This window comes from Pan paniscus, chromosome 1 (genome assembly GCF_029289425.2).
Source record: "Pan paniscus chromosome 1, NHGRI_mPanPan1-v2.0_pri, whole genome shotgun sequence".
Classification (NCBI taxonomy): Eukaryota; Metazoa; Chordata; class Mammalia; order Primates; family Hominidae; genus Pan; species Pan paniscus.
In genome coordinates, this window is record NC_073249.2 from 209,530,844 (window position 1) to 209,556,803 (window position 25,960).

Sequence of the window (25,960 nt, forward strand, 5' to 3'; positions counted from 1 at the left end):
GATCAAGAGACACGAAGGAAAGGGAAGAACACGCAGCCCAGGTTCAGCCTGCTGCCGGGTCTCTTTTTGGCCCTGGCCACTTGACCTGGTTGTACAGCATGTCAAAGCTGAGGACCTTAGAGAGCATCTGGCTTGGCGGCCCACTAGAGTCAGCAGGGCGCCCCTAGAAGATGTGGGCGCCAGGGCCCCCGCCCCAGAGACTCTGACTGTTGGTCAGGGGTAAGCTCCCTGCAGGCTGCAGCATGCAGCCAGGGTTGAGAACCAGGGCTCCCAGGAGTGAGGGGGGAAGAAGTAAGCACCCCGGGGCCACGACCTGGGATATGACTGTGGCTCAGCCACTTGGCTGTGTGCACGGGGACAAGTTACTGAATGTGGACCAGGGTGAAGTATCAGTCCTACTTCCAGCTGTGAGGATTCAGTGAGATGATGCAGATAAAGCACTTAGCATTTCTCCATGCCTCAATTTCCATATCTGTAAAATGAGGCAACACTACCTCCCTCACAGGGTTCTGGTACAGAGTAAATAAAGAAGGCATGTAAATCCTCTGGCACAGGGGCTGGCACGTGGTACGGCCTCATGTGTGCTGCTTCCCCGCCCCCTCTTTCCCTCTGCCTCTCCTCCAGGCGCGGGGGCCTCACCTGCATGTGTTCCCTCTTCCCTCTGTGGCCGCCCATCCTGTGCACAGAGGGCTTCCAGGACCCCGTGTGTCTCTCCTGTGCCACCCCACACATGGTCACAGGTTCCGTTACTGGATGAGTAGAGAGCAGTGAGAAGCCCCCCAGGGGAAGTCTCAGAGTGGCCCTCAGGTGGCATCATATCACAGACCTCAGCAGGGAGTGAGTATCGAGGCCTCTGGGGAGCCATCTCTGTACAGGTGGCCCCCCACACACATGCTGGGCCAAAGCCCAGCCTCTGGCCTCCTGCTCTGTGGCATATGCACCTCCCTCCCTGACATCTCAGGGGCCCCAGGGCTCGGTCAGACATGGAGAGGCCCTGCACCCCTGGCAAGAATGTATCGAGAGCCATGTGGGTTGTTGCAAAACAATACAAGTTCCCCTGGGGAAATGCTCATGATATGTAATTAGCTTTAAAAAAAAAAGGTGAGCCACGAAAGAGCATGTGCAATAAACCACAGTTCTATAAAAACAATCATGCATACTTGCATACATGCCTAGCAAAGAAGCTGGACAGAAACACACCATGGTAGGATTAAAAGTTGCTTTTAGTCTATCATTTTCTGTACTTTCTAATTTTTCTACAACAAACTATATTTTTTTTAAAAAGGAAGAGAGAGGAGGAGGTAGGGAGGAGGGATGGACTGAAGAGCATCTCAGGTAATGCTAAGCAATGCACAGGCCAGGGAGGGGTCCCTTGTGCCTGGAGTCAGCCCCAGACAGATCCACACCCTTTGGAGACAGTGACAATGAGCAGCTCACTGAGTAAGCACCTAATCTCTCCCATCTCATTTCATCCCCACCAACAGTGCCATCCAGTGAGTCTCATCACCCTGCTTTACAGAGATTAGCAACTGAGGGGGCCGGGTACGGTGGCTCACACCTATAATCCTAGCACTTTGGGAAGCCAAGGCAGGCAGATCACTTGAGGTCAGGAGTTTGAAACCAGCCTGGTCAACAGGGTGAGACCCTGTTTCTACTAAAAATAGAAAAAAATTAGCCGGGCATGGTGGCGGGTGCCTGTAATCCCAGCTACTCGGGAGGCCGAGGCAGAAGAATCACTTGAACCCAGGGGGCAGAGCAGAGGTTGGAGTGAGCCAAGATCACGCCACTGCACTCCAGCCTGGGCGACAGAGACTCCATCTCAAAAAAAGAAAAAGAAAGAAAAGAAAAGAAACTGAGGGTTAGGCAGAGAAGCCAAAGAGCATGTCCTGGGTCATGCAGCTAACATGTAGGGCAGGCGGGATCCAAACCAGCTCCGTGTGGGAGACGGTTGCGCCAGAGGGATTAGAACACAGGTTCTGGAAGCCAGCTGGGGTTAACTCTGGCTCTGCCCATCTTTCTCTGTGACCTTGGGCTGATGTCATGTCCTCTCTGTGCCAGTTCCCACATCTCTAGAATGCAGATTATATCAGCGCCTGTCCTGTGAGAGTGTTGCAAGGATGAATGGCACTGGGGAGGGAAAGCTCTCAGAGCGCAGCAGGTAAGAAGTGCTGGGTACATTCAGGCCATTATGATCTGGCCCTAGAGCCAAACACACACACAGGCACATAAAAATAACATGGCCTGGCAGAGCATGTCAGCCCCCATCGCAGTCACTCAGTAAAGAGGTGCTGGATGAAAGGACAGGAAGACGCAAGGGAAGGGCAGGGGAATACCGGCCAGTCAGCAGAGCACCATCCTAGATGCACAGACAGGGCCATAGAGGAAGAGCAAACAGAGCCCCTGGCCTGAGGCTTTGAGCCCAAGCACCATGCCTGCCAGCCCAGCCCCACAGACAAGTGACGCCCTCTCCTGGGTCTGGTCTGCAAAATGGTGCCCACGATAATTTCCTCTTTCCAGGGCTGTCGTGTTAGTTTCCTATGGCTGCTGTAACAGATGACCACGAACTTAGTGACTTACAACACAAATCTATTCTCACAGGTGTGGAAGTCAGAAGGCCGTCAAGGGGTTCGCAGGGCTAAAAGCGAGGTTTCGGCAGGGCTGTGCTCTCACTAAAAGCGAGGTTTCAGCAGGGGCAGCTCCAGGGGAGAAGCCATCCCCCACCTTTCCCAGCCTCGAGAAACCACCTGCATTCCTTGGTCACAATCCCGTCCTCCATTTCCAAGGCCAGGAGCGTGGCATCTTCCCACCTCTTTCTGACTCTGGCCCTCCTCTCTCCCTCTTGTCACAACCCTTGTGGTGCCACTGGGCCCACGGATAACCCAGGGTCATCTCCCCATCTCAAAACCCCTCACTTAATCACATCTGCCAAGTCCCTTTGCCACGCAGCGTCACAGATTCACAGGTGCTGGGGATGAAGACGTGGAAATCTCCAAGGGGTGGAAGGGCCATGATTCTGCCTCCCACAGTTGTGAGAATCAAAATGAGATGCAAACTGTAAAGTCCGTGCACGTGTAGGCTGTTAGTATTGTTGCACCATCTCTGCCAGGCACTGGGATAAAAAACGAGTGAGGCAGAGTCCCACCGCTGCAGGGATGCAGGGAGGAACGTCACAGGATTCCTTGAAGGCATATTTATACCATGAAGAGATGCGCCAACCAGGTACCCTGCAAGTGCCTTTTTCAGTGAAGAGGCTGTGGGGGTCCTCAAAGGGCCTGGGATCCAAAGGTCCTGGCTCTGACTGGAAACTGGGAGCCCTTGTTTCTACCCTCGGAGGAGGAAAAGAAGGCAAGAAAACACAAAAACAAGCTTGTCCAATTTATGGATTTGGCAAGGGACCTTTAAAGAAAGATTTTTAATGGAAAGAAAGACCTAGTCCCCATAACCCTCCCATGGGGGACTCCATGGGCGGAGAGCCGGTATCTGCCATGCCTCACGTCCCGCATGGACCCTGCGGGACAGGACACAGGAGGCTCAAATGTTCCAGATTTGGGAAACAGCACATGTAAGGAGAAGCCCAGGATTCCAAACAACTCCAGACTAGGTCTGCGGCAATCTGGAAAATCTTGAAGATTTCCTCCAGACGCTGCAGACCCACTCCGGCCTTGCTGACCTGCCCTTCCCATGAGCCCCTATGTCCCCCACACCTAGCAGTCTCAGAAGCCACAGGCCACCAGCGCCCTGTTTCCATCCTGTGCCAATACTGCTTTGCTGAGCCTGGTCTCCTCTTGGCCTGATCCTCTCAGCCCCTGATACATCCAGGGAGGATGAGTCTCCCTGTCCTCTCCCAGAATACGGCTGCCCCATCCCTTCCCCTGGCTCCAGGCCCCAATGAGAGACACTAGCCAACAGGCAGTACAACCGTCTTATCCAGAAAAGCCCAGGAAGGGGTAGGCCAGGTACCTTCAGGGAGCCCATGAGAATCCCTGCGACCAGGGCCAGGAGCCAAAACCCTGACCCACAGAAAAGTGCTGAGGTCACAGGGGGATAAAGGCAAAACTAAACAGGAAAAGCAAACAACTCCAGAGGGGGCCGGAGTCCATGGGGCTATTGCACTCAGAGGTGAGGGGTGCAGGCCTGAGTCCAGGAAAAACACAGGAAGCCAGCGATCTGTGGCGCTCACGTTTCCCAGGCACTGCTGGGTACTCAGGGCTGCTCTTTCAACCACGACTCCCCCAGCGAGAGCTCAGGGTGGAGATGAGTGCACGTGCTTCAGAGTCCACCAGGAGAAGCAAACCCTGTGGGCCTCAGTAGACAGCTTTGAGGGCAGACAGTCCTAGTCCCAGCCCTGCCATTTACTAGCTCCATGAGATTTGGGTAAATTACTTCAGTTCTCTAAGCCTCAGCTGCTCATCTGCAAAATGGGCATATTCAATAGTTCCTGTCTTCTAGGGCTCCTAGGGGTACAAGTAATAAGATAATACGGGCCAGATGCAGTGGTTCATGCCTGTAATCCCAGCACTTTGGGACACCAAGGCAGGAGGATTGCTTGAGCCAAGAGTTCAAGACCAGCCTGGGCAACAGAGTGAGACCTCCATCTCTATAAAAAATATGAAAGTTAGGCCGGGCGCGGTGCCTCACGCCTATAATCCCTGCACTTTGGGAGGCCGAGGTGGGTGGATCACCTGAGGTTAGGAGCTCAAGACCAGCCTGGCCAACATGATGAAACCCCATCTCTACTAAAAATACAAAAAATTAGCTCGGTGTGGTGGCACACACCTGTAATCCCAGCTACTCAGGAGGCTAGGCAGGAGAATCACTTGAACCCAGGAGGCAAAGGTTGCAGTGAGCCGAGATGGCGCCACCGCACTCCAGCCTGGGCAACAAGAGCAAAACTGTCTCAGAAAAAAAAAAAAAAAAAAAAATAGCCAGGCGTGGTGGCACATGCCTGTAGTCTCAGCTACTCGGGAGGCTAAGGCAGGAGAATCGCTCAAGCCTGGAAGGTCAAGGATGCAGTGAGCCATGATCACAAAACTGCACTCCAGCATGGGCAACAGAGTGAGACCCTGTTTCAAACAACAACAAAAAGAGATAATGTACACAGAGAACTTAGCACAGCCTGTGGCTCAGCACAGCACCATCAGCACCAGTGAGGTCAGGTGGCTCTAGCCATGTGGCCTTGGGCCACACAACCACTCTGCGCTTCCCTTCCCTGGCCTCTGTCTTGGCCTCTACAGCTGCCAGAGTCAGAATCCAATAGAAACCCTATTGACATGCCATTCGTTTGGGGGTAGGGGGGTGGGGTGGTATTCTTTGGTTGGTTTTGTTTGTTTGTTTGTTTGTTTGTTTTTGAGACAGAGTCTCGCTTTGTCACACAGGCTGGAGTGAAATGGCGCAATCTCGCCTCACTGCAACCTCCACCTCCCAGGTTCAAGCGATTCTCCTGCCTCAGCCTCCCCAGTAGCTGGAATTACAGGCACCGTTCACCAGAACCGGCTAATTTTTGTATTTTTTGTAGAGACGGGGTTTCACCATGTTGGCCAGGCTGGGTCTTGAACTCCTGACCTCGGTGGTCCACCCACCTTGACTTCCCAAAGTGCTGGGATTACAGGCGTGAGCCACTTCACCAGGTCTGACATGCTGTTTGTTTTCTCCTTGCTTCCATGGAACACAGACCCTCCTTGTCCTTCTGTCCATCATTCGTTCAACAAGGACGTCTTTGGCACTCACCCCGTGCCTGCCACTCTGCTAAGCCATGAGGTTTGGCAGCAAACAAAACATCCCCCTCCAAAAAATCAAAAAGTCCCTGTCCCCATAGAGGCAACTGCTGGTGGAGAGACACACCTGCACACCCCTCCGCCCTCACAAGATCTCCATGTTGGGGGAGCGAAGAGCCGGCTCTTTTTGCTCTGCTCTCATGTCAAGGGAAGGGACCTCACCAGGAATCACGCACCAGGCACTGCCGCACAAGCCTCCCCAGGAGGGTCCTATGGAACATTCCACCGACTGCTTAGACGCCACTCTCCCAAGAGCTCAGAGATCATCTCTGAGTGGGCAAAAATCTTTCCTCAAAAAATGTACACACAATCAGATCATTCCTATGAAGCCAGCCACACCCTCTCATCAGGGACCAGCGCATGAGCTCCTGGAGGCAGAGAAGCACGGTGGCCCAGCGCCTGGCCTCGGTGTCAGAGGGGCCTTGGTCTCTCTTCTGAATGAGCATCTACTTATCTACATGGAACCCTGAGCACATCGCCTAACTCCTGGGGTCTCCAGGAGGGTAGCTTGAAGGAAGTGAGTGTGCTGACCACCATGTGTGCCAGCCCTGTACCTCTGCTCAGGGGCTTCCTCAGCGGGCACTCCCCCTGCCCCTCTGCCATCCTGAATGGAGAATTTCCATTCACTTGCTGAGCCAGGACCTGGCCCAGAAGTCTTCCCTGATGGCCCCATCCTTGCTCCCCTCCAGTCAGTGTCCCAGCTCCCTGGGCGTCCGTCTCTGTCCCACTCTGACGCATCTGCATCTGCCACCAGACTGCGTTTCTCCACAACTTCACCCCTGGCCCACCCTGGAGATATAAACCCTTGGAAGACTGCAGCCATCACGGCCCTTCCCAGCCCAGGTGCAGGACGAATGGCTGCTGATTCATTTCAGGTCCCTAATCAGGAAGGAGAGGCTGGCCCCTAATTCTGACCTTAATTACACAGTAGCAAGCTCAGGAGAAACCCTCCCCAAGTCCACCCACTCTGGACAGCAAATGAGCACATGAAGGACTTCTCCTCTGGGGGCCTGGGACTGCAACCTGCATCTCTGAAACCTCCCGTTGGGTGACATCACCCTGAGAATTAGCCCCTCTTGCTCAGTTTGGGGCACCCCAGGAAGACAAAGCAGGGCTCAGACATGCCTCCCCTCACCAGGGTAGTGAGGATTTAAATTCAGGGTTCCAGATGCTTGGGCCATTCATTTGGAGCCTAGACCCCTCCACTGCTTAGGCAAGGAGGCTCTAAGCACCTGGTCCTGAGAGGCCTCAGCTCCCACCACCTCCAGTTGCCCAATTACCCTTCCAACCCAGACCTGACTTGCAGAAGACAAAGAAGAACTGTGATAAAAAGCAAATGCCTTGATTAGGCACCTACCACGAGGCTGGGCATCTTACCCGATGGCCCATTTTACAGATGAGAAAACCAAAGGGGGACTTGACTGACATGAGGACCTGTGGCCAGTGTGGGGGCCACAGCCAAGACGCAGGCCCTCACCCCAACATCCAGGCTCCTAACCACTAGGCTACACTGCCTCTGACAGGCTCCCAGGCACAGAGGGCAGGGTCCCTAATAGCAACTGTCATAGGAATGGGAATGATATTAACAAGACGAATGGCAACTGCAAAAATAATTACAATGGGCTGCACCCCCCCCACCCTCAAACCCACCCAACCTCCCCCACTACACACACACACACACACACACACACACACACACACACACACACACACACACACTGGGGACCCTCCAGCCATTCGCTTCTCCAAGACAAACCCAACAGAGGGGGTGCTCTCATTGTTTCCCTTTCAGCCGCAAACAGACTGACACTTGGAGAGTTTCTGTGACTCCTCCAAGGCCACAGAGGTAGGGTTTGGAGCCAGGCCTGCCTCCTGCGGTTTCAGAGGTTTGTGGGCAAAATAAAGGAAAAAGTACCATGAGTTTCTGGAACTGACCTCTTCCCCCAGGGCACAGGGCCTCAGTGAAATGCTTTCCTCCTTAGCCAAAGACCAGTCGGGTCCTCTGGGCCTCAGCTCCACCCCATCCCCACCCACTGCCCCGTGTCTCCCTGTTTCCAACCGCCAAAGCAAAGGAGCAAGGTTCACTTACCCTGTGCCGGGTGGAGCAGCTGCTGGGTCTGGGTCTGCAAAAGAAGAGCAGACAGAGAGCCTCTCAGGCCAGAGGCTGGCCCCAAGCACTCAGGCCTTCCCCGCCCCTTTCCCAGCCTCCCCAGGGGCGCCGCAGACGGGGCCTGGCCAGTCTGGGTGCCTGCTGAGCCCCGCCTCCCTCCCCCAGCCCTGGCTCAGTCATCAGCTCCCCTACCTGGCCTGCACCACCCCCACCCACCCCGTGGCCCACTTCCGAACTCCAGCCAGAACCCGTGGCAGCCACCCTGCCTGCTCTGGGCCTGCCCTCCACCCCCAGCTGCTCCAGGAGCCCGCTGTCCCCAAGCCTGCAGGAAGTTCCAGCTGGTCCAGTCCCCAGATTCTCTCTCTCAGATAACAGACTCTAAGAGCCCAGAAGCTGCTATTTAACACCAGCTTATCAGGGCCCTCCTGCCCCCCAGGGTTGCCAGCTCCCCAAGGCAGACAGGAGAGGGGACCTCTGGGGGGCTGCTCTTCTGGCTGGTGTGGATTCTTTAGGAGAAGCTGCAGGGAGGACTTCAGAGACACAAGCTCTGGGCAGCAACTGTCTCCAAAGCAAAACTCAGGCCAACCACTTCCATTTACAATGTGCCAAAGTGCGCCAGATGTTGCAGGAATGCTAGGAATTTCCAATTCACCAGGGAAGCCATAGACTGCAGCTTCTTCCCACTGGCTTTTCCCTTCCTGCTTTCTGGGGACAGCGGAGGGGCCACCAGGCATCCCTGAGAGCCTGGAGCTTCCGCCCAGTTCTCCATGCTCCCTGTAGCCCCAGGACCGGAAGTTCCCAGAAACATCTTACCAGTGACAGGGATGGAGTCCAAGTGGATCAGTGGGGGGTCTGTGTCCCTCTCAGGAGCAAGGCTGGGGACGCCCAGGGCTGCGCTGGTGTCCTCTTCATCATCACTGTCATCAAACTCAAAGGCCTCTCCTGGGTCGTCCTCTGCCTCAGAGGAGGGGCCTGGGACTCCTGGAACCAGCTGATCTCCTGGAAGAGAGAAGGAGTTGGCCAGGCTGCAGGATCTCCGAGGTTTGGTCAATGGAGAGATGGCTGGGGTAGGTGGGCATGGCTGGAACTGGGTGAGCACCTCAGGTCTGAGCCAGGGAATGAGAGCCATCAAACTCAAGCCACATGGCCCTACGGTGCTGGTAAGGCCGGGGGGAGGGGGTTGGGTTAGGTCTCTAAGCAAGTGGCAGTTGAGGGAGGGAAGGGAGTGTGCTCCCAGGGCGAGCCTGTGCACCTCAGTACTTCAATGTATATCTTTCCTCTTCTTATTTCGTGTTTCCCTGTTTTGTGAGCAAGGGGTCTTTTTAAATGTGTGTTTATGCGTGAGCACAAGCTTATTGTATGTTTGTGTGTTGATGTGTCTGTGTGCTTTGTGTGTGCAAATGAGCACAGACAGCGCATCCTTCCCACTACACTTTATTTGGTATGTGCAGCAGCAGGAAACACAGCTGCCTGGGAATGCCTGGACTTGGAGGCAGCCAGCTTGCAGGTACTAGGGCACAGACTGGCTGGGGCAGGGGAAGGCACCAAGCTCTCAGCATGGAGGTCAGCTTGCTAGGCCTCATTCCCTGCTTTTACCCTCCTGGGGAACCCCTTTCATGACTATGAACTCCTGTCCTCCTCTCCCATTAAAGCTCAACTCAAGCAGAGAGACTGTCCCCGCCTACCCTACCACAGGAGGTGTGGCCTCTCCTTCTCTGCCCCTGCCCCTTGTTTGTACTCCCCACCAAGCTCGGATCCCTGAGAGCAGACATCTCACCTGTCTGTCCCCTCTACTGTCTGGTCCTGGACCGGCCCAGACCAGGAGCTCAGCGGCTTTTGTTACATGAGTGAAGGGATGAATTCTCTATCCTAGAGAGCACGAGAAGCCATTTCCAGCCATTTCACCACGTGGAGGTTCCCCAGTCCTCTTCCTAGAAGACTTCCTTCCTAAACTCTGGGCTGAATGGAACTTCAGGAGTTCAATAACTCCATCCCCTACCTTATGCAAACCATTGCAAAACCAACGGGCAGTTTGGTTCTGTTTTTAAACATCTGCCAAGCTGACCGCCCTAAGCAGCCCTCTCGTGGGCACATGACACACAGCTTAGGCATGAGCTCTGCGCTCACATGGCCCTGTCTGAGCTCCCTGCTAGCTGTGTGGTTCTGAGCAAGTCACTTTGCCTCTCTGAATCTTGGTTTCCTCTGCAAACTGGAGAATAAAAACAGCACTTTCCCCATAAGGCTGACATGAACATCAGCTGAGCTGCAGCTTAGGTTTTCGCAACCTTGGTACAATTGATACTTGGGACTGGATAATTCTTTTTGTGGGTGGAGAGGGGGGCTATCCTGTGCACTGTAGGACGATTAGCAGCATCCCTGGCTTCTACCCCCTACAGGCCCAGGGGACCCTCCAGCTGTGACAACCAAAAATGTCTCCACACATTGTCATATGTCCCCCTGGAGGGTAAAATCACCACTATCAGAGAACCACTGGGTAGGAGTAGCCCTCGGCACAGTGCCTGTATATGTAAGGATTATGACAACAACAGCCGCAGATCCTTGAGGACAAACAGGATTTTCTAGCCCATAGGTCTGCGGACCCAGCCCTAGCAAATGCTCAATAAACATTAGATGGATGGATGAGTGATGGGTGAGGAGGTGGCTGGAACAGAGAGATGGACAGATGGTCCAGCAGATGAACAGATGGACAGATGGACATATCTGATTCCAACAGTCTCTTGGACTAGAAAAATCCAGTCACTCCCCTACAATGACCTGGAGGTTCCCAGAGCATAATATTTTGGGGGCAGATGTAGGAAACCCCTTCTTCAGCTGCTGGACTGCAATGGAAGCCCAGAGTACACCCTCCCTCCCCAGAATGAGAAGTACCCAACTTCCTCTGAGGCCACGGAGGAGGAGACACAGCCACTCCTCCTGGGGCTTTGGGGATCCCACAGGCCAGGTCAGCAGGGGTCGACTCTGGGCAGCGATGTGGCCTGTAGAGCAAACTCCTTCCCCAGGTGTCAAGAAACAAGTCCTGAGAGAGCCCAAGCTGTGCCCCAGGCAGCTTCCTGATCCAGCCTCAGGATCACCTCCATTTACCCAAGACCCCAGAGACAGAAGCAAAGCAATGTGCCCACAGTCAGCAGCTAAGAGGATGGGGATGGACTGGAACCCAGCTCCATTCACCCTCCATACTCTTCTACTAAGCCCTCAGACATTCTGCCCTGCGCTGACAGAAAGGGCTTGGGTGGGAGCTGGATCTGTGGTTTTCGGACGCAGTTCCCAACCCCTGGTAGCTCATAAGTTTAATTAGGGGATTCCCAATCAGCATTGTATTTGGTGTTTGGATTGATAGCTTGTTTTGTTTCAGATGTTTCTAAACATTGTATTCTAATATTAATAAAATCATATGGGGTATCTTTTTGATATTATAATACCAAATAAAATACATTTGGTATTGAATTATTTCAGATGTTTAAAAAATAGTGTATTGTGATACTAATGAATTCACCTTGGTATAATTTCAATATTGGTTTTGACACTTCTGTTTCAGTTACATATACACATTGGGTAGGGGTGTGTGTGTGTGTGTGTGTGCACGCACACGTGCACATGTGCGTAGAATCTTCTGCTCATCCCTTGCTCCCTCCACTCCAGCCACACTGATCTCCTTCCTGTACCACAAATGTGCCAGGCATGCTCCTGCCTCAGGACCTTTGCACCCGCAGCCCCAGGGCCTAGCACGTTCTTCCTTCGAGTATCTTCTCCTGCTCTCCCCTCTTTCAGATCTTTACTGCGCATCATCTCTCTGCATGCTGCGGCATCTCTACTGCACGCTGCCATAGAGACCTGCTGAGACTCCCAGTTTGCCCTGCCTACTTTACCTTTCTCTATGGCTGTTGTCAGCATATGATGCTATATGCTATTTGTGTTGCTGTCTGTCTCCTCTACTCGAATATAAGCTTCACGAGGGCAGGTATTTTTGTCTGTTTTGTTTGCTGTTGCATCCTCAGCATCTAGTGTAATGTCCAGCATATAGGAGGCACGTGATAAGCATTTGTCCCCCTGTTGTCATGTCTATGGGTGGTAATTTTCAAAGTTTAAAACATAGGCTGGGTGCTGTGGCTCACGCCTGTAATCCCAGCACTTTGGGAGCCTGGGGCAGGAGGATGGCTTCAGCTCAAAAGCTTGTGACCAGCCCAGGTAACATGGTAAGACCTTGTCTCTACTAAAAATGAGAAAATTAGCCGGGTGTAGTAGCATACACCTGTAGTCCCAGCTACTTGGGAGGCTGAGGTGGAGGGATCACTTGAACCCAGGAGTTCAAGGCTGCACTGAGCCATGATTGTGCCACTGCACCCCAGCCTGGGTGACAAAGCGAGACTCTGTCTCAAAAAAAAATAAACAAAAGTAAAAATTTTTTAGTAATTTTAAAATCAGCTGGGTGTGGTGGTATGTGCCTGCAGTCTCAGCTACTCAGGAGGCTGAAGCAGGAGAAAGGCTTGAGCCCAGGAGTTTGAGGCTGCAGTGAGCCATGATCACACCATTGTACTCCAGCCTGGGTAACAGAGCAAAATCCTGTCTCAAAAAAAAATTTGTTTAAATACTGGAATAAATGACCACAAAGTCCCTACCCACTATTTTGGGGGTACCAGCTATAGGCCCATCCTGACTTATGCAGGGTTTTCTTAGCCTCTCAGTGCCCACTGGTCCTTGCCTAAGTGAATCTGCTGGGCAGGGAGTGGGGGTGGGGGTCTCCCTTTATATGTGGATGGTGTCACTGCAGTGACTAAGGTTTTAGAGTCAGACCACCTGGGTTCAGCTCAGACTCCAGCTCACCCAGGTTCCAGCTGGATGAGTGTCGGGTTATTTGACCCCCTCCTAGTTTCCTGATCTGTAAAATGAGGACAATAACAGCAACTATCTCACAGGGTTGTTGGGAGGAGGGAATGAATGAACATAAATAAAGCACCTGGTGCAGGGTGCGTGCTCATCAAATGTTAGCTTTTCTGACGATGATGATTCTGCTTATTATTATCACCATCATTACATCATCACTGTCGTATTATTACCACCATTATCACTGTTATTATTATGATTATAGCCTTGTCATAGCCCAGTCCCTGCTGCTGGGTGAGAAGGGCAGTCCTCTCCAACTCACAGGCAAGACCCGGCCTCAGGCAACCCTGCCCCCAGCCATGTCCAGGGACTCAGGTCATTTCTACACCTTCTTTTTTTTTTTTTTTTTTTTTTTAAATGAAGCTCACTCTGTCACCCAGGCTGGAGGGCAGTGGTGTGATCATGGCTCACTGCAGCCTCAACCTCCTGGGCTCAAGTGATCCTCCTACTTTAGACTCCCAGGTAGCATCACCATGCCCAGCTATTTTTTTTTTTTTTTCATTTTTTGTAGAGACAGGGTTCCACTCTGTTGTCCAGACTGGTCTCAAACTCCGGAGCTCAAGCAAGGTTTCTCAAAGTGCTAGGATTATAGGCATGAGCCACTGTGCCTGGCCTGCACCTCCTCCCTTTAAGAGGACAAATAGCTTCAGTTATCCATGCATGCAGTGAGCAGCTCCCAGCATCCAGTGGGCAGGGAGGGGGAAGGAAAGGTAAGACACAGTCCTGGGGTTCGGGGTGGGTGACTGTGAGCTCCCCTCCGGAGCTCACTGTGAGGCTGACAGGACAGAGCCAGCAGGAGAAAACCTAAAACCTCAGAGACTGAGACGGTGCCAAGAGGAAGGGGCTGGGGCTCTCTGGGGCTTCAGGAAGGGCTCCGAGGATGAGGATGCCCTTGCACTGAGCCTTAAAGGATGAGAAAAGGCCTGACAAGCTCCAACTAAAGCGTGGATTCCAGGCAGAGGCCACAGCAAAGACAGAGAACAAACACCAAGTGCCCCGGGGGTGCTGAAGACACGCGCAGGAATGAAGGTCATTAGACAGTTGACAAGGTGCGTGGGGAATCCCCTACTCAGGAATTTGAATTTAATTTGGGAAGGTAATGGGAAGCTCTCAGAGAATGAGAAAATGGCAAAGAGCTGGGTTCACCCAGATGATACTAGCCAGCAATATTAGAAAGAGCTGGAACAACAAATATTTGTCAAATGTTTGCTGAACAGAACAGAATTGACTTAGTCATAAATTTTTTTTTCTCACTCCCCATGTTCAGGTTCAGGCCTCTTGGTGGGGAGAGGAAAGGGAACAGGTGCCCATGGCAGCAGGGGCGGGATGGGGCAAGGCCAGGCATGCTGGGACCCAAATCCCAGTCATGAATTGGGAGGTGAGATGTGCTTGTCTCCAAGGCCGCCTTCTATCCTCCCCCCGGCAATCAGGCATTGCTCCTTATCAGAAGGAAAACTCAGGAGGCCCATCCCAGCACAGCTGAGAGCTGAAGGAAGCCCTTCCTAATAGCCTGCAAAGGTGGCACAGCCAGAGCTGGTCACTCATGCCTCTGATGTTCCTGGACAGACCCGGTCCTTGTGAGAAAATACAAGCGAGTCCAGGAGGCGAGGGACCCTAGGAAGCCACCCATTGCCACAGGGAAGACAGGTCTGCTGTGCTGCTCCCCACCCCCCGCCCAAGAAGAACCCCGAGGCTCAGGGAGGAGGAGATGCATCATTTGGCTCTCCCAGGGGTGCAGGGCATGGCACACGCTGTCTGTCCTGCTGACACCCACGATGATAAGCACTCCCGTCAGTGAGCAATTGATTACCCCATGCCCATGCCTGACATATATTTAAACCTTGCAACAGCCCAGGAGAGGGTATCATTGTCCCCATGTTTACTGATGATGAAACTAAGCCACAGAGACAACATGTCACTTAACCAGCCCCACAGTCTAAGTGGCAGGGTCAGGATTCAAACTCAGATGGGGCTGATGACAAAGCCCTCACTCATTACCATCTGCAATTCTGCCTCTCTCATAGTGACACAAGAGGACAGGAAGCTGCTGCCGTGGGTGAAACAGCCCTGGGCCCATTTCCTCCCAGGCGGGGCCTGGATTCCACCTGCAGTGTCTGAGGCCCCAGTGCCAGGGTTGCCAAATAAAATACAGGACACAGACTTGAATTTCAGATAAACGACGAATAATTTTGTTAGTATAAGTATGTATTTTTCTTTTTCTTTTTTTCTTTTCTTTTTTTTTTTTTTTTTTTTTTTTTTGAGACAGTCTTGCTCTGTCACCCAGGCTGGAGTGCAGTGGTGTGATCTTGGCTCACTGCAACCTCCATCTCCCAGGTTCAAGCAATTCTCCTGCCTCAGCCTCTCAAGTAGCTGAGATTACAAGTGCCACACCATACCCAGCTAATTTTTGTATTTTTGTAGAGATGGGATTTCACCATGTTGGCCAGGCTGGTCCCAAACTCGTGACTTCAAGTGATCTGCCCGCCTCGGCCTCCCAAAGTGCTGGGATTACAGGCATGAGGCACCATGCCTGGCTGTATTTTTCTTTTACTTTCTCTTTTTTTCACTAAATGCGGCAATGCTACCACTGTTCAATGGCCTGACCCTATGGCGCAACCCTCTCCTCCAACCTCAGTTCCTCACCCCTGATTTATAAGCTTCAGCCTGAGAACCCCGTGTGTTCACCTCTCCGGCGGATCTCAGGGAGACAGGAAAAGGATTGACCCTTGCTCAGAGCCTCCTCCGTGAGCAGAAAGTTACTTCTATTTTGTAGACAAGGAACATGAGATAGAGGATGCGGCCCAGGCAGGGCCAGCAGCCAGCAGAGCAGACTTCCCACCCGGCGCCATGCTGCTCCAGAGCAAGGCCCTCCGCCGGCCCCCGGCGGCCCCCTTCTAAGAAAGGATGAGAGGGACAGGAAGCCCTGGGTACGGTACCTATGGCAGGCTGTGGAGGAGGGTTGGAGGAAGCCATCAGACAAGGTCCAGCTCAGACCAGCACCGTCCCAGCTACACACCTGTGGAAAGAAGACCAGAAATCGCATTAGCTGGAGTCAGGGCTGCAGTTTCAGCTACTGAGACAAGTCACTGGCTCACAACCTGTGCTTCAGCCCAGTGGCTCTCAGAGCACAGGGCAGCCCCAGAAAGGCCCCAGCCTCCAGCCTTCATAAATCATTAACCCATAGAAACATCAGCAGCTGTGCAGCCCAAATCCTTCTTCCCAGAAAACCCTGCAGCCACAGACCTTCCTGTTGCCAGTGCCAAGGGACCTGCAGGGACCTGCTGGGTGTCCGTCCTCATCCCCTCTGGCTTACAGGTGAAATCTGGCCCCAGAGTCCAGGATCATGCTCAGCCCCCAACCTTCCAGGAATCAGATCACACCTGACTGTCACAAATGGGGCTGGATACTTCCTCCTCCTGGCTGCCCAGGAAGCATGGGCTCCCTTAGGTCTGCCCACTCCTGTCAGTCCCTTCCGGTAGCCCTGCTGAAGGCCACTCTGACTCTGCCTCTTCCTGTCCCGCCCCATGGGTTGACCAGCAGGCAGGAGGTAACCTGGCCTTGGCACATGGGTGTGAGGAAAGCAATGGCTCCAGAGGCCAATGGCATAAGACAGGGACAGAATCCCAAATGCTCAGCGTGGGGGCACAGTTCCTCCTGGCCCAAGGTGGCACCGCCCTCCCCTCACAGTGGGAGCTCACATAAGCAAAAGGCTGATGCCTCCGGTGGGCTTCCTGGGCCCTGGAGCCAACCCTGCCCCCGCTCCCTACTGTCACCTTCAATTGTGCACTGGGGGCTGTCCTCCTAGACATCTTGTGGAGGAGAGAATGCACCCTGGAGGGAAAGCACCCAGCTCTCTGGTCTAATCTGCCCAGGCCACAAACTGGCTATGTTCCTGTTTTCCTTTCCATTCCTAAAGGCTTTATTTTTATTAAACTGGCTTACTAAACAAAAATGAAATGCAGGTTAATGGCAATATTAGTAACAGTAGACATTCTTGCATTGCCAACGATATCTCAGACATAATTTTAAGCACTTTACAAACATTAACATCTATTAGTCCAAATTATAAATGAGAAAATGAGACCAAGAATGGTTAAGTAACTTGCCCAAGATCACACAGCTAGGAAGAGCCAGGGTTCGAACCCAGGCCATGGGGCTCTGGAGTCTGTGCTCAGAAGCAGCTACTACACTCTAGCACCTTTCAAGACTCAAACAATACAACAGGTAGACAATGAAAAGTTAGTCTCCGAGCCGGGCACAGTGTCTCACGCCTGTATCTCAGCACTTTGGGAGGCCGAGGTGGGCGGATCACATCAGCTCAGGAGTTCGAGACCAGCCTGGCCAACATGGTGAAACTCCATCTCTACTAAAAATACAAAAATTAGCTGGGCATGGTGGCACATGCCTTTAATCCCAGCTACTCAGTAGGCTGAGGCAGGAGAATCACTTGAACGTGGGAGGCGGAGGTTGCAGTGAGCCAAGACCGTGCCACCGCACTCCAGTCTGGGAAACAGAGCAAGACTCTGTCTCAAAAAATTTTTTAAAAAAAAGTTAGTCAACCTCCCACCCTGGTTGCCCTAATCCCCCAGTCCCCCAGAAGAGATGACTGTTACTGACTTCTCAAGAATCCTTCCAGAACTCTCCCATGCATGGGCCAACTTGCATATCTGCAGATATGCCTTGTTTCATACAGAAGGAGCACACAGCACTCACAGTGCTGCAACTGCCTTTTTAACCTAAATCTCAGTGATGATTTCAGAATAGTACTAATACATAGAAATCAACCCCACTTTTTTTAACAGCTGCATAGTAGGTTTGGTTTTGTTTTGAGGTAGGTGTTTTTGGTGGGGGTATAATTTATATAGCCCCCATCGATAGGTACTGAGGCTGCTTTGGTCTCGATTTCCCAGGTTGGAGTGCAGTGGCACAATCATGGCTCACTGTAGCCTGGAACTCCTGGGTCAAGTCATCCTCTCGCCTCAGCCTCCCCAGTAGCTGGGACTACAGGCACACACCACCATGCCTGGCTAAATTTTTAAAATTTTTTCTAGAGATAGGGTCTTACTCTGTTGCCCAGGCTGGTCCCAAACTCCTGGGCTCAAGTCATCCTCCCTTGTTGACCTCAACAAGTGCTGGGATCACAGATGTGAACCCTGACACCTGCCTGCATTTCTCACTGTGACTGATGATACCAGTTACTCTCTGCTAAGCGTGAGACTGTGCCTTTTAGACCCACGCTGAAAACTCTCAGGACTAAACTTTTACTTCAGCAAAGGATTTTGGAAAACAAACCTGTAGCTGCACGGCACTCCTGCTACAGGGCCCCCTCCCAGTGGGCTCATTCAGAACCTCTGAGGTCTGCTCAGCCTTTCTTTGAGGGCTCTGGTGCCCCAAGAGTTCCAGGAGGGAAGCAGCAGAAAGACCTATACCCATTTTACAGAAGGAAAAAGGGAGGCACTTTGCCCAGCCTCCTGCCCAAATTGCTCCTTAAATACAATTTGATGATGATACAGAAAGAGGCTGCTACTTTACCCTGGGGCCAAAACCCAGGATCCTTCCCTTCCAGGGCAGAGAGTCCAATGTCCTCCCCTTTCTTCACCCTTCGGGACTGATTCCCGCCCTCCCCTCCAAAGCCCAAGGCTTTCCCTAGAAAGGAAGAGAGACACCAACATGTATGGAGCCTGACACTTTATTAGCATTATTCTATCTAATTCTCATAACACCCCAGCTTACGGATGGGGAGACAGAGGCTCAGAGAAGCAAATATTTGCCCCAGGTCATAGAAGCAAGAGGACAAGGTGACCACACTAGGATTCCAGCCAGTGAGCACTGACCCTAAAGCCTAATCTCAATCCTCTGATCGCACTGCCTCCCTAGTCTTTGGGGCTGGAATCTGGAAGGTGTTTGCTACAGGCTAATGCGGGGCTCTGAAGTGTCGGGACGAGGATGCAGCCCAGCAAGCCCTGCCCATACCCATAGGCCTATGGCCACCATTTTGCACACACAGGCCGTTAGTCTCAGAAGGATGTGGACAAGGGAGTGGGGATGGCTCACAGCAGCCCCCTGCCACCACTACAGATCCTCCCGGGGTTAGAAAAGAGTTCAGGTTCCCCAATACCACCTGGGTTCCACTCAGCAGCTATGAGACCTTGGATGAGTTAATCCTATCTCTGGGCCTCAGTTTACTCATCCGTAAAATGGGGATTAAAAAGTACCCACTTCAGGCCAGTCATGGTGGCTCATGCCTGTAATCCCAGCACTTTGGGAGGCCGGGGCAGGCAGATCACTTGAGGTCAGGAGTTCGAAACCAGCCTGGCCAACATGGTGAAACCCCATCTCTACTAAAAATACAAAAAATTAGCCAGCCGTGGTGGCACATGCCTGTAGTCCCAGCTACTTGAGAAGCTGAAGCAGGAGAATCACTTGAACCTAGGAGGTGGATGTTGCAGTGAGCCAAGATCACACCACTGCCACTCCAGCCTAGGCGACAGAGCAAGACGGTCTCAAAAAAAATAAATAAATAAGCAATAACCATTCTCATCTTTAAAAAGAGAACTAATACAAAAGCATGGCATGTCAGAACCAGAAAGTAGCTCCAAGAGGGCAGTGTTGCTCTTGCTTTACAGATGTGGAAACTGAGTCCAAAGGAGGAGGGCACTGCCCACAGCACGGTGACTCTCCAGGCGGTGACACCGAAGGCCATGTTTAGAGGATAGGATTTGGTGCCAGGATGATTCAGGTTCAAATCCCAGCTCTGCCACTTGCCACAGCAGCGGTTAATTCCTTTCTCACTGGGGCGGTGGGAGTAAGACCAGCACCTGCCTCCTGAGCGTCCTGTGCTGATGAAATGAGGACCCAGCAGTGGGTGTGATGAATTCTACGCTCCGTGCCCTGCACGGAGTAAGCTCTGGGTAGACAGGGGCCTCTGTTACCATGGGGACCCTATCCAGGCTATGCTTGGGTGGTGGGGTTATAGGAGATTGTCTTCTCTTGGAGGTCACCTTTTTAACAATGACCGCCAAACCCAAGGGACAGGCGGACACTGAACAGTTCCCCTTCCTGCTACTGTGTGGAATGGCTGAGGAGGAGGCAGTGCTCAGACAAGGGAGGAAGAGGGGAGGCCCCAGCTCCCGGCTATGGGGTGTGCCCACCAGAGGCCCGGAGCAGGTTAGGCTCAGCGACGGGACCACCCAGAGCAGCCCGGTATTGGCACCTCCCTCTGCCCTCAGCTGCCCAGCTCATCACAGCAGGTGTCTTCCTGGCTTGGCTAATTTAGTCAGTGCTTATTAGTTCCCCTCCCACTAGGGTTCAAAGTCCATCTGCCCAGAGGCCCCACTAGGAAACCCTCCTCCTGCCTGCCCCTGTCCCACCCCAGGCCCCCCAAGACCATCTCCCACCCCTCACACATCAAGCTGCCCCATCCCTCTTCCACCTGAATGAGGCCTGGAGGAAGAAAACACGTGGGGGCCCTGAAAGTCTGGAAGGCTGCGCAAGTCGTGCCTTGAGGACAGGGAAGGCCGGCCTCTTTCTCCAACAAGGTCCAGGCAGAAGCAGGAGAAGCAGCAGCTGGGCTGCTGGGATGAGCGGGGCAGCGGCCACCCAGCCCTGCCCAGAGAGAAGCAAGGAATCAGTTCTGGCCCAAGCACCCTTGTCAAGCTCTGGCCTCAGAGGCCCTCTGCAGGGCCCACCTCCTGAAGCAGAAAGAAGGTGGGGAATGGGGGGAAAGACCAGGTGCTTGGGCTGGTCAGGACCAGAGCTCCTCCACGTACCTGTGTTCTCTGAGAGGTCTCTCTGGCTTTCAGCTCTCATTAGACACACGCTAGGCCAACCCACCTGCCACCTCCGCTGCCACAGAGACACTCCACAAACACACTTGTCACATCACCTTATTGCTTCAAACCCTTCCCCATCACTGTCAGAATGGAGCCTGGGTCCTAAGCAAGGCCCTCCAAGATTCGCCCCCTCCACCGACCTCTCAGATCTCATCAGCTCCAGGCCTGGCCTGGAACTCTGCTCTGGCTCTCACGAATGGCTTTCAGCCCCATGACCATGCCACCTGACCTGTTTGACATCTCCAGGCCTTTGCTTAAGCTGTCTGTTCCCTCCACATGGAATTCTCTCTCACAACCAGCAAGCAAATTCCTGTTCAGTCATCAAAACCCAGACCCCATTTCTCCTCTACAAAGCTTCCTTAGACCCATTTCACACAGTGGTTTCCAGTTGTGAAGCTTTTTAAAAATATTTATGTCCCAGGCCCACACCCGGAGATTCTGATTCAGTGGCTCAGAGGTGCAGCTGATAGGGGGCCAACAGGCTGTTTTCAAAGAGCATGGGTGGTGCTGGGACACGTACATGCCTGCAGACACAGCCCCATTATAACTGTTGCCCTCCCCAAGAGCCTGTGACCTCTCTGGGGGCACTGGGATTCTTTCCATCTCAGCATGGGTAGCACTGGGTCTGGCCCGGGGTACACACTAGATAACAGCTGTGACCTTCCCCTGCTTGGGACCCACTCAGCATGGAACCAAAGGGCACAGACCAGGAACCCATGAGGCTGGGACATCCCTGGACCTGGGGAGCTGCTTGCATGGGGCTTCGGCCCAGAGGAGGGGAGAACAGATGGAAGGTGAGGTACAAGCCCTCCTGGTGTACTCCGCCTGTCCTGAAAGCCCGGGGCCCGGAAGGAAGAGAAGGGGACGCAAACCGCACAATGGAGCTGGAACAGGAAGTGGGGCGGGGTCTCCTGACGGAGAAGAGGGGCCATGGCTCCCCCACGCAGGGCAGCAAGATGCCCACAGCTCTTCTCAGCGCAAAGGGCCACCTGGTGGAGAGTCCGGGAACGGGAGAGAGGAGCTGCCTTCAAGAAAACACAGGCAGAGCTATAGCAGGAGGGGCGCAGGCAGAAGAGAAGGATGAGGTGTGTGGACAGGAACCCGGCCTTGGTATGAAGCCAGCCCAGACAACGCTCATCCTCTGCTCTCCAGCAGCCCCACTCCAGAGCAGGCAGCCCTCTGCGCCTCCTGTGCTTACCTGTCAGGGGCAGGTGTAAATAAGATGACACTGGACAACGTTGGTAGGTTTGTAATGAATGTCAGTTTCCTTCCCAGGGTTCCTGCCGGTCCCTGAGGACCAATAGCATTTTCTCATTTTACAGACTGCTAAACTAAGTCCAAGACAAACGTATTCCACCGGAACACCAGGCCTGAGATCACAAAATTTGAAATGACAATAGCTGACACCTCCGAGCACTGTGTGCACCGGGCCCCATACTGAACATTTTAGTTTGCATCTCATTTGATTCCCATAGCAGATGAGGAAAATGAGGCTGACAGAGACTGAGGGGCATCCCCAAGGCCACACAGCTACGGAGCCCCTGGGAACAAGAGGGCAGGACCCTCAGCCTGGTCCCAGGCCCAGGGTGGAAGGGGGAGTAGGGGAGTGGGTGGGTCAGGGAGCGTCCTCCCAGACCCTCCTCAACCCTGCAGGTGCCAGAGCTGCAGAATCTGGCAAGGGACCACACACCCCAGCTCCTCCCTCACCCACCTGATGGACACTCAAAGGGCTTCCCGAGGTGGGGGCGACTCCAACTTCCTTTCCTCTTCACCAGGGAGGGGGAGGGGAGCTCTGAGAAGGGGGCCTGCCTCACTGGGGCAGGGGCCAAGTTTGGTCAATGGCTGGAGCCTCAGACAATGGAGACTCTGTCAGAGTCGGTGGCACCCACCCTCCCGCACTGACCTCCTAGGGAGCCCCTGGTGAGGATCCGCAGGCAGGAAGAGTGGGGAGCACTAGAGAGGGGGCCCTGGGAGTAGGTCTCTGTGGGAAGGAGCCGACCCTGAGGCCAGGCCAGAGGGGACCCCTGGGGGCTGTTGCCTGGGAAACCAGAGCCAGCCTGGAGAAGTGGCTGGACAGCGTGGGAGGGGGGCCGCCCCAGACTCTGTCTCCAGCCCCCCTCCTCCACCTCCTCCTCCTGCTCTTCCTCCTTCCCTCCCAGCCCCCAGACACATTAACCCCTTTGTCCCCGGCGATCCAGCCCAGCAGAAGGAGTGAAGAAGCTGAAGTGCTGGAGGAAACCACCTGCCATCAGCTGAACTGACCCCCCTCTTCTCCAGAGAACCCCAGACCCTCGGCCCCACATCAGGGGTGTCCCTGTGATGGGGCACCGTGGCTCCCACCTGGAAGCCAGAGAGGGGACAGCAGCTGGCATGACACATACTGTGTGCCATCACCTCGCCCATCAGAGCCTCAGCTTCCCCACCTACAACAGGGATGCCCGCGTCCCAGCTGCTGGGCGTCCTCGCTGCTGGGCCCTCGCCACTTAGCATGAGAGTGTGTTTAGGCTGCAGGCAGCCTGAGAGGTGGGTTTCCTCACCTCCTTTTTAGACACAGGGAAGCTGAGGCTCAGATGGGAAGGGACCTACCCAAAGCCCCCCAGGAGGATGAGGCAGGCCGGGAAAGGGAGGTCCATGTGCGTCCCTGCAACCCAGCAGGTGTACAGACGGAAGAATGGCAGGAAAGAGCTGGAGCTCACGGAGGGGCACTGCCAAGGGAAACAGTAGGATTTGGGGGCACACACCGGGGTGTCTACCACTCCCCAGGCATCAGGGTGGAGCCAAAGGGAGGGGCAGAGTTGCTCCTGCTACACTTCAGGGCTGAACTAAAGCCTCCAGGGGGCCAAGCTGAGGTACAACCTTTGGGAAATCTGTGACCCCAGTTCACCCTCCTCACCTCCAGGGGTCAGGCTCACCTCCTCCAGCTTTCACAAAGTAAGCCACTCATCCCATCACTCCCTTCCCCACTCAGCCAACTTCTCACTGCGCACCTACTGCCTGCCAGGCCCCAGCTTGGCAATGGGGACAAAGAAACAAAAGAGAGTTCCGGGTTCCTGTCCTCAGGAGCAGCCACAGGAGGCCAGTGGGTACATACCCAAGGCAGAGGAGGGCACAGTGCCCCACTTCCAGATCAGAGCCAGGGCAGGGGCTAGGGGATCAGGCGTGTTCTGATCCTGGCTCCACCACTGGCTTAGGCTTCTTAGACTCACTTAGCTATGTAAGTAAAAGGGGGGAGTGTGCAAGGAGGTGAGGCTCTCTCCAGTTCAGATGAGGAAGAAGTAAGGCAATAAACTTGGCCCAGCCCTGGGCAGGAACTCACCTAAAGCACAACAGAGGGACAGCAGGAAGGGGCCCGCACCACGCTCTCTCCATCAGTTGCAGGTGGGAGCTAACCCACAGCTAAACTCTCCATGCCTGCAGAGTTTTCTACCCTGATATTCCCACAAGGCCCCATGGAGCAGGGGGCTGAGGAGGGCGTCCCGGGCTCCCAAAATGGACCCAGTACAAGGCGTTCTCCTCTGCCGGTGCCCTGGTGGTCTCTCCCAGGCCGCACCCTCCCACATCGGGTGGATTGACCCCCGCAAGCAAAGAATTCGGGCTGGGTCAGGGAGATGGTTGCACACAGCTGGATCTCAGAATTGCTGCCCATCCGTGGCCCCTGCCTTTCTGAGCGGAATTACCTGCAGGGGTCCCCTGCCCATCCCATCACTGGTCCACAGGTCTGCAGATGGGCAACTGGAGGAGCCCCCCCAAACTGGCCTCTGAGCTGATGCCAGAAATGAGATGGGGTAAGGAGGGAAGGGAGGAGTGTTTTGCATGGTACAAGGACGTCTTTCTGGGGTAGAAGCCGAGGCCACCAAGAGACACAGCTCCTCTCTGCTGGATCCTTCCCAGCAAATAGAAATACGTGGCCAGACATGGTGGTTCATGCCTATAATCCCAGCACTTTGGGAGGCCAAGGCTGGTGGATCACTTGAGCTCAGGGGTCCAAGACCAGCCTGGCCAAGGTGGTGAAACCCTATCTCTACTAAAAATACAAAAATTAGCCGGGAGTGGTGGCGGGCACCTGTAATCCCAGTTACTCGGGGGGCTGAGGCAGGAGAATCACTTGAACCCAGGAGGCAGAGGTTGCAGTGAGCCAAGATCGCACTACTGCACTCCAGCTGGGGCGACAGAACAAGACTCCATCTCAAAAAAATCATAATAAATAAATGAATAAATACGCTGCATTACCGCTCATCTGATCCCATACCCTCTCCACCCACTACCCCATTTCTCTGCTCCCCTTTACAAGACTTCCCCGAGGAGTGCCCATGCTCCGTCTCCTGTCCCTGTCTCCCATTCTGTGCTGAGCTACCTATCCCCAACCAAGTGTGTGCCCACCGCTTTGCCAGCCAGCTCACGAGGTCACCTGTGGCCTCCACTACACCGGTTCTGATGGGCCGGGATGGGGAGAGAGGAGCATCTCGGTCCCCATTCTGCCTGACCTGCCAGCTGCTCCCTTCTTTCACCTCTCGCTCCAGCTCCCCTTCCTCCGCTCCTCCTTCTTCCCTCCAGGTTGGCAGTTCCCAGGTTCAGGCTACACCGCGGCTCCTCCCTGGGCCACCTGGGTCACCTGGCTCACTTCGTGGGTCCTAAGCCATGGCCATAGTGATGCCTCCAGCCTGTCCTGCCCTTGAACTCCAGGCTCTGCCCCTCTGCCTGCTCTGTGTCTTCACTCAGTGATTGATCGGGCATCTCAGCCTTAACGTGCCCATACCCCCCTCCTGATCACCACGCTGCCAGAACAAAGAACCCTGCTCCTCCCAGTCTTCCCATCCCGCTTGCTAGCTCCATCCCACCAGCTGCTAAGGCCAAAACCTTGCAGTCATCCTTGACACCTCTGTCTCACACCCAGGGCCCACCCTTCAGCAAACCTGCTGGCTCTACCTTCAACATACGCCCAGAATCCGAGCGCATCTCACCCCCTCCACGGTACCACCATGGCCCAAACCACCATCATCTCTCACCTGGGCTATTCAAAACGCCTCCTGACCAGTCCCTCTGCTCCCACCTCTACCCCTGCCCTGACATGTTGTTCTCAACACAGCAGCCAAGTTCATCCTCCGCTCAGAGCCTGGAATGTTTTCTCACCTCATTTAAGGAAGACCCAAGCCCTCATCTTGGTCTCTGAGGCCCCACGTGTCAGAGCCCCCACAACCCCCCTGACTTCATGTCCTACCTCTCTCCACACAGCTCACTCTAGTCACCACCACCTTCCAGCTCCCTGAATGCCCCAAGCATGTTTCTGCCTCAGGGCCTTTGCACTTGCTGTTCCCACTGCCTGAAATGCTGTTCCCCCAGAT

General features: G+C 54.0%; 1 protein-coding gene across 8 annotated transcripts in view; it reads right to left on the reverse strand.

The window, feature by feature from the left end:
• The window catches only part of ARHGEF10L (Rho guanine nucleotide exchange factor 10 like), a 158,208-nt gene that overhangs the window by 101,418 nt on the left and 30,830 nt on the right, over positions 1 to 25,960 (reverse strand). For all 8 annotated transcript variants that reach the window (XR_008620853.2, XM_055097507.2, XM_034956671.3 and 5 more), the window contains exons 2-4: positions 15,723 to 15,802; positions 8,698 to 8,883; positions 7,864 to 7,897 (exon numbers count right to left, since the gene is read on the reverse strand). Coding sequence is in view for 7 of the 8 variants with exons in the window: in XM_055097507.2 (XP_054953482.1) it covers positions 7,864 to 7,897; positions 8,698 to 8,883; positions 15,723 to 15,759 (257 nt within the window). In the remaining variant the exon portion in view is untranslated. The remainder of the gene's footprint in view (positions 1 to 7,863; positions 7,898 to 8,697; positions 8,884 to 15,722; positions 15,803 to 25,960) is intronic.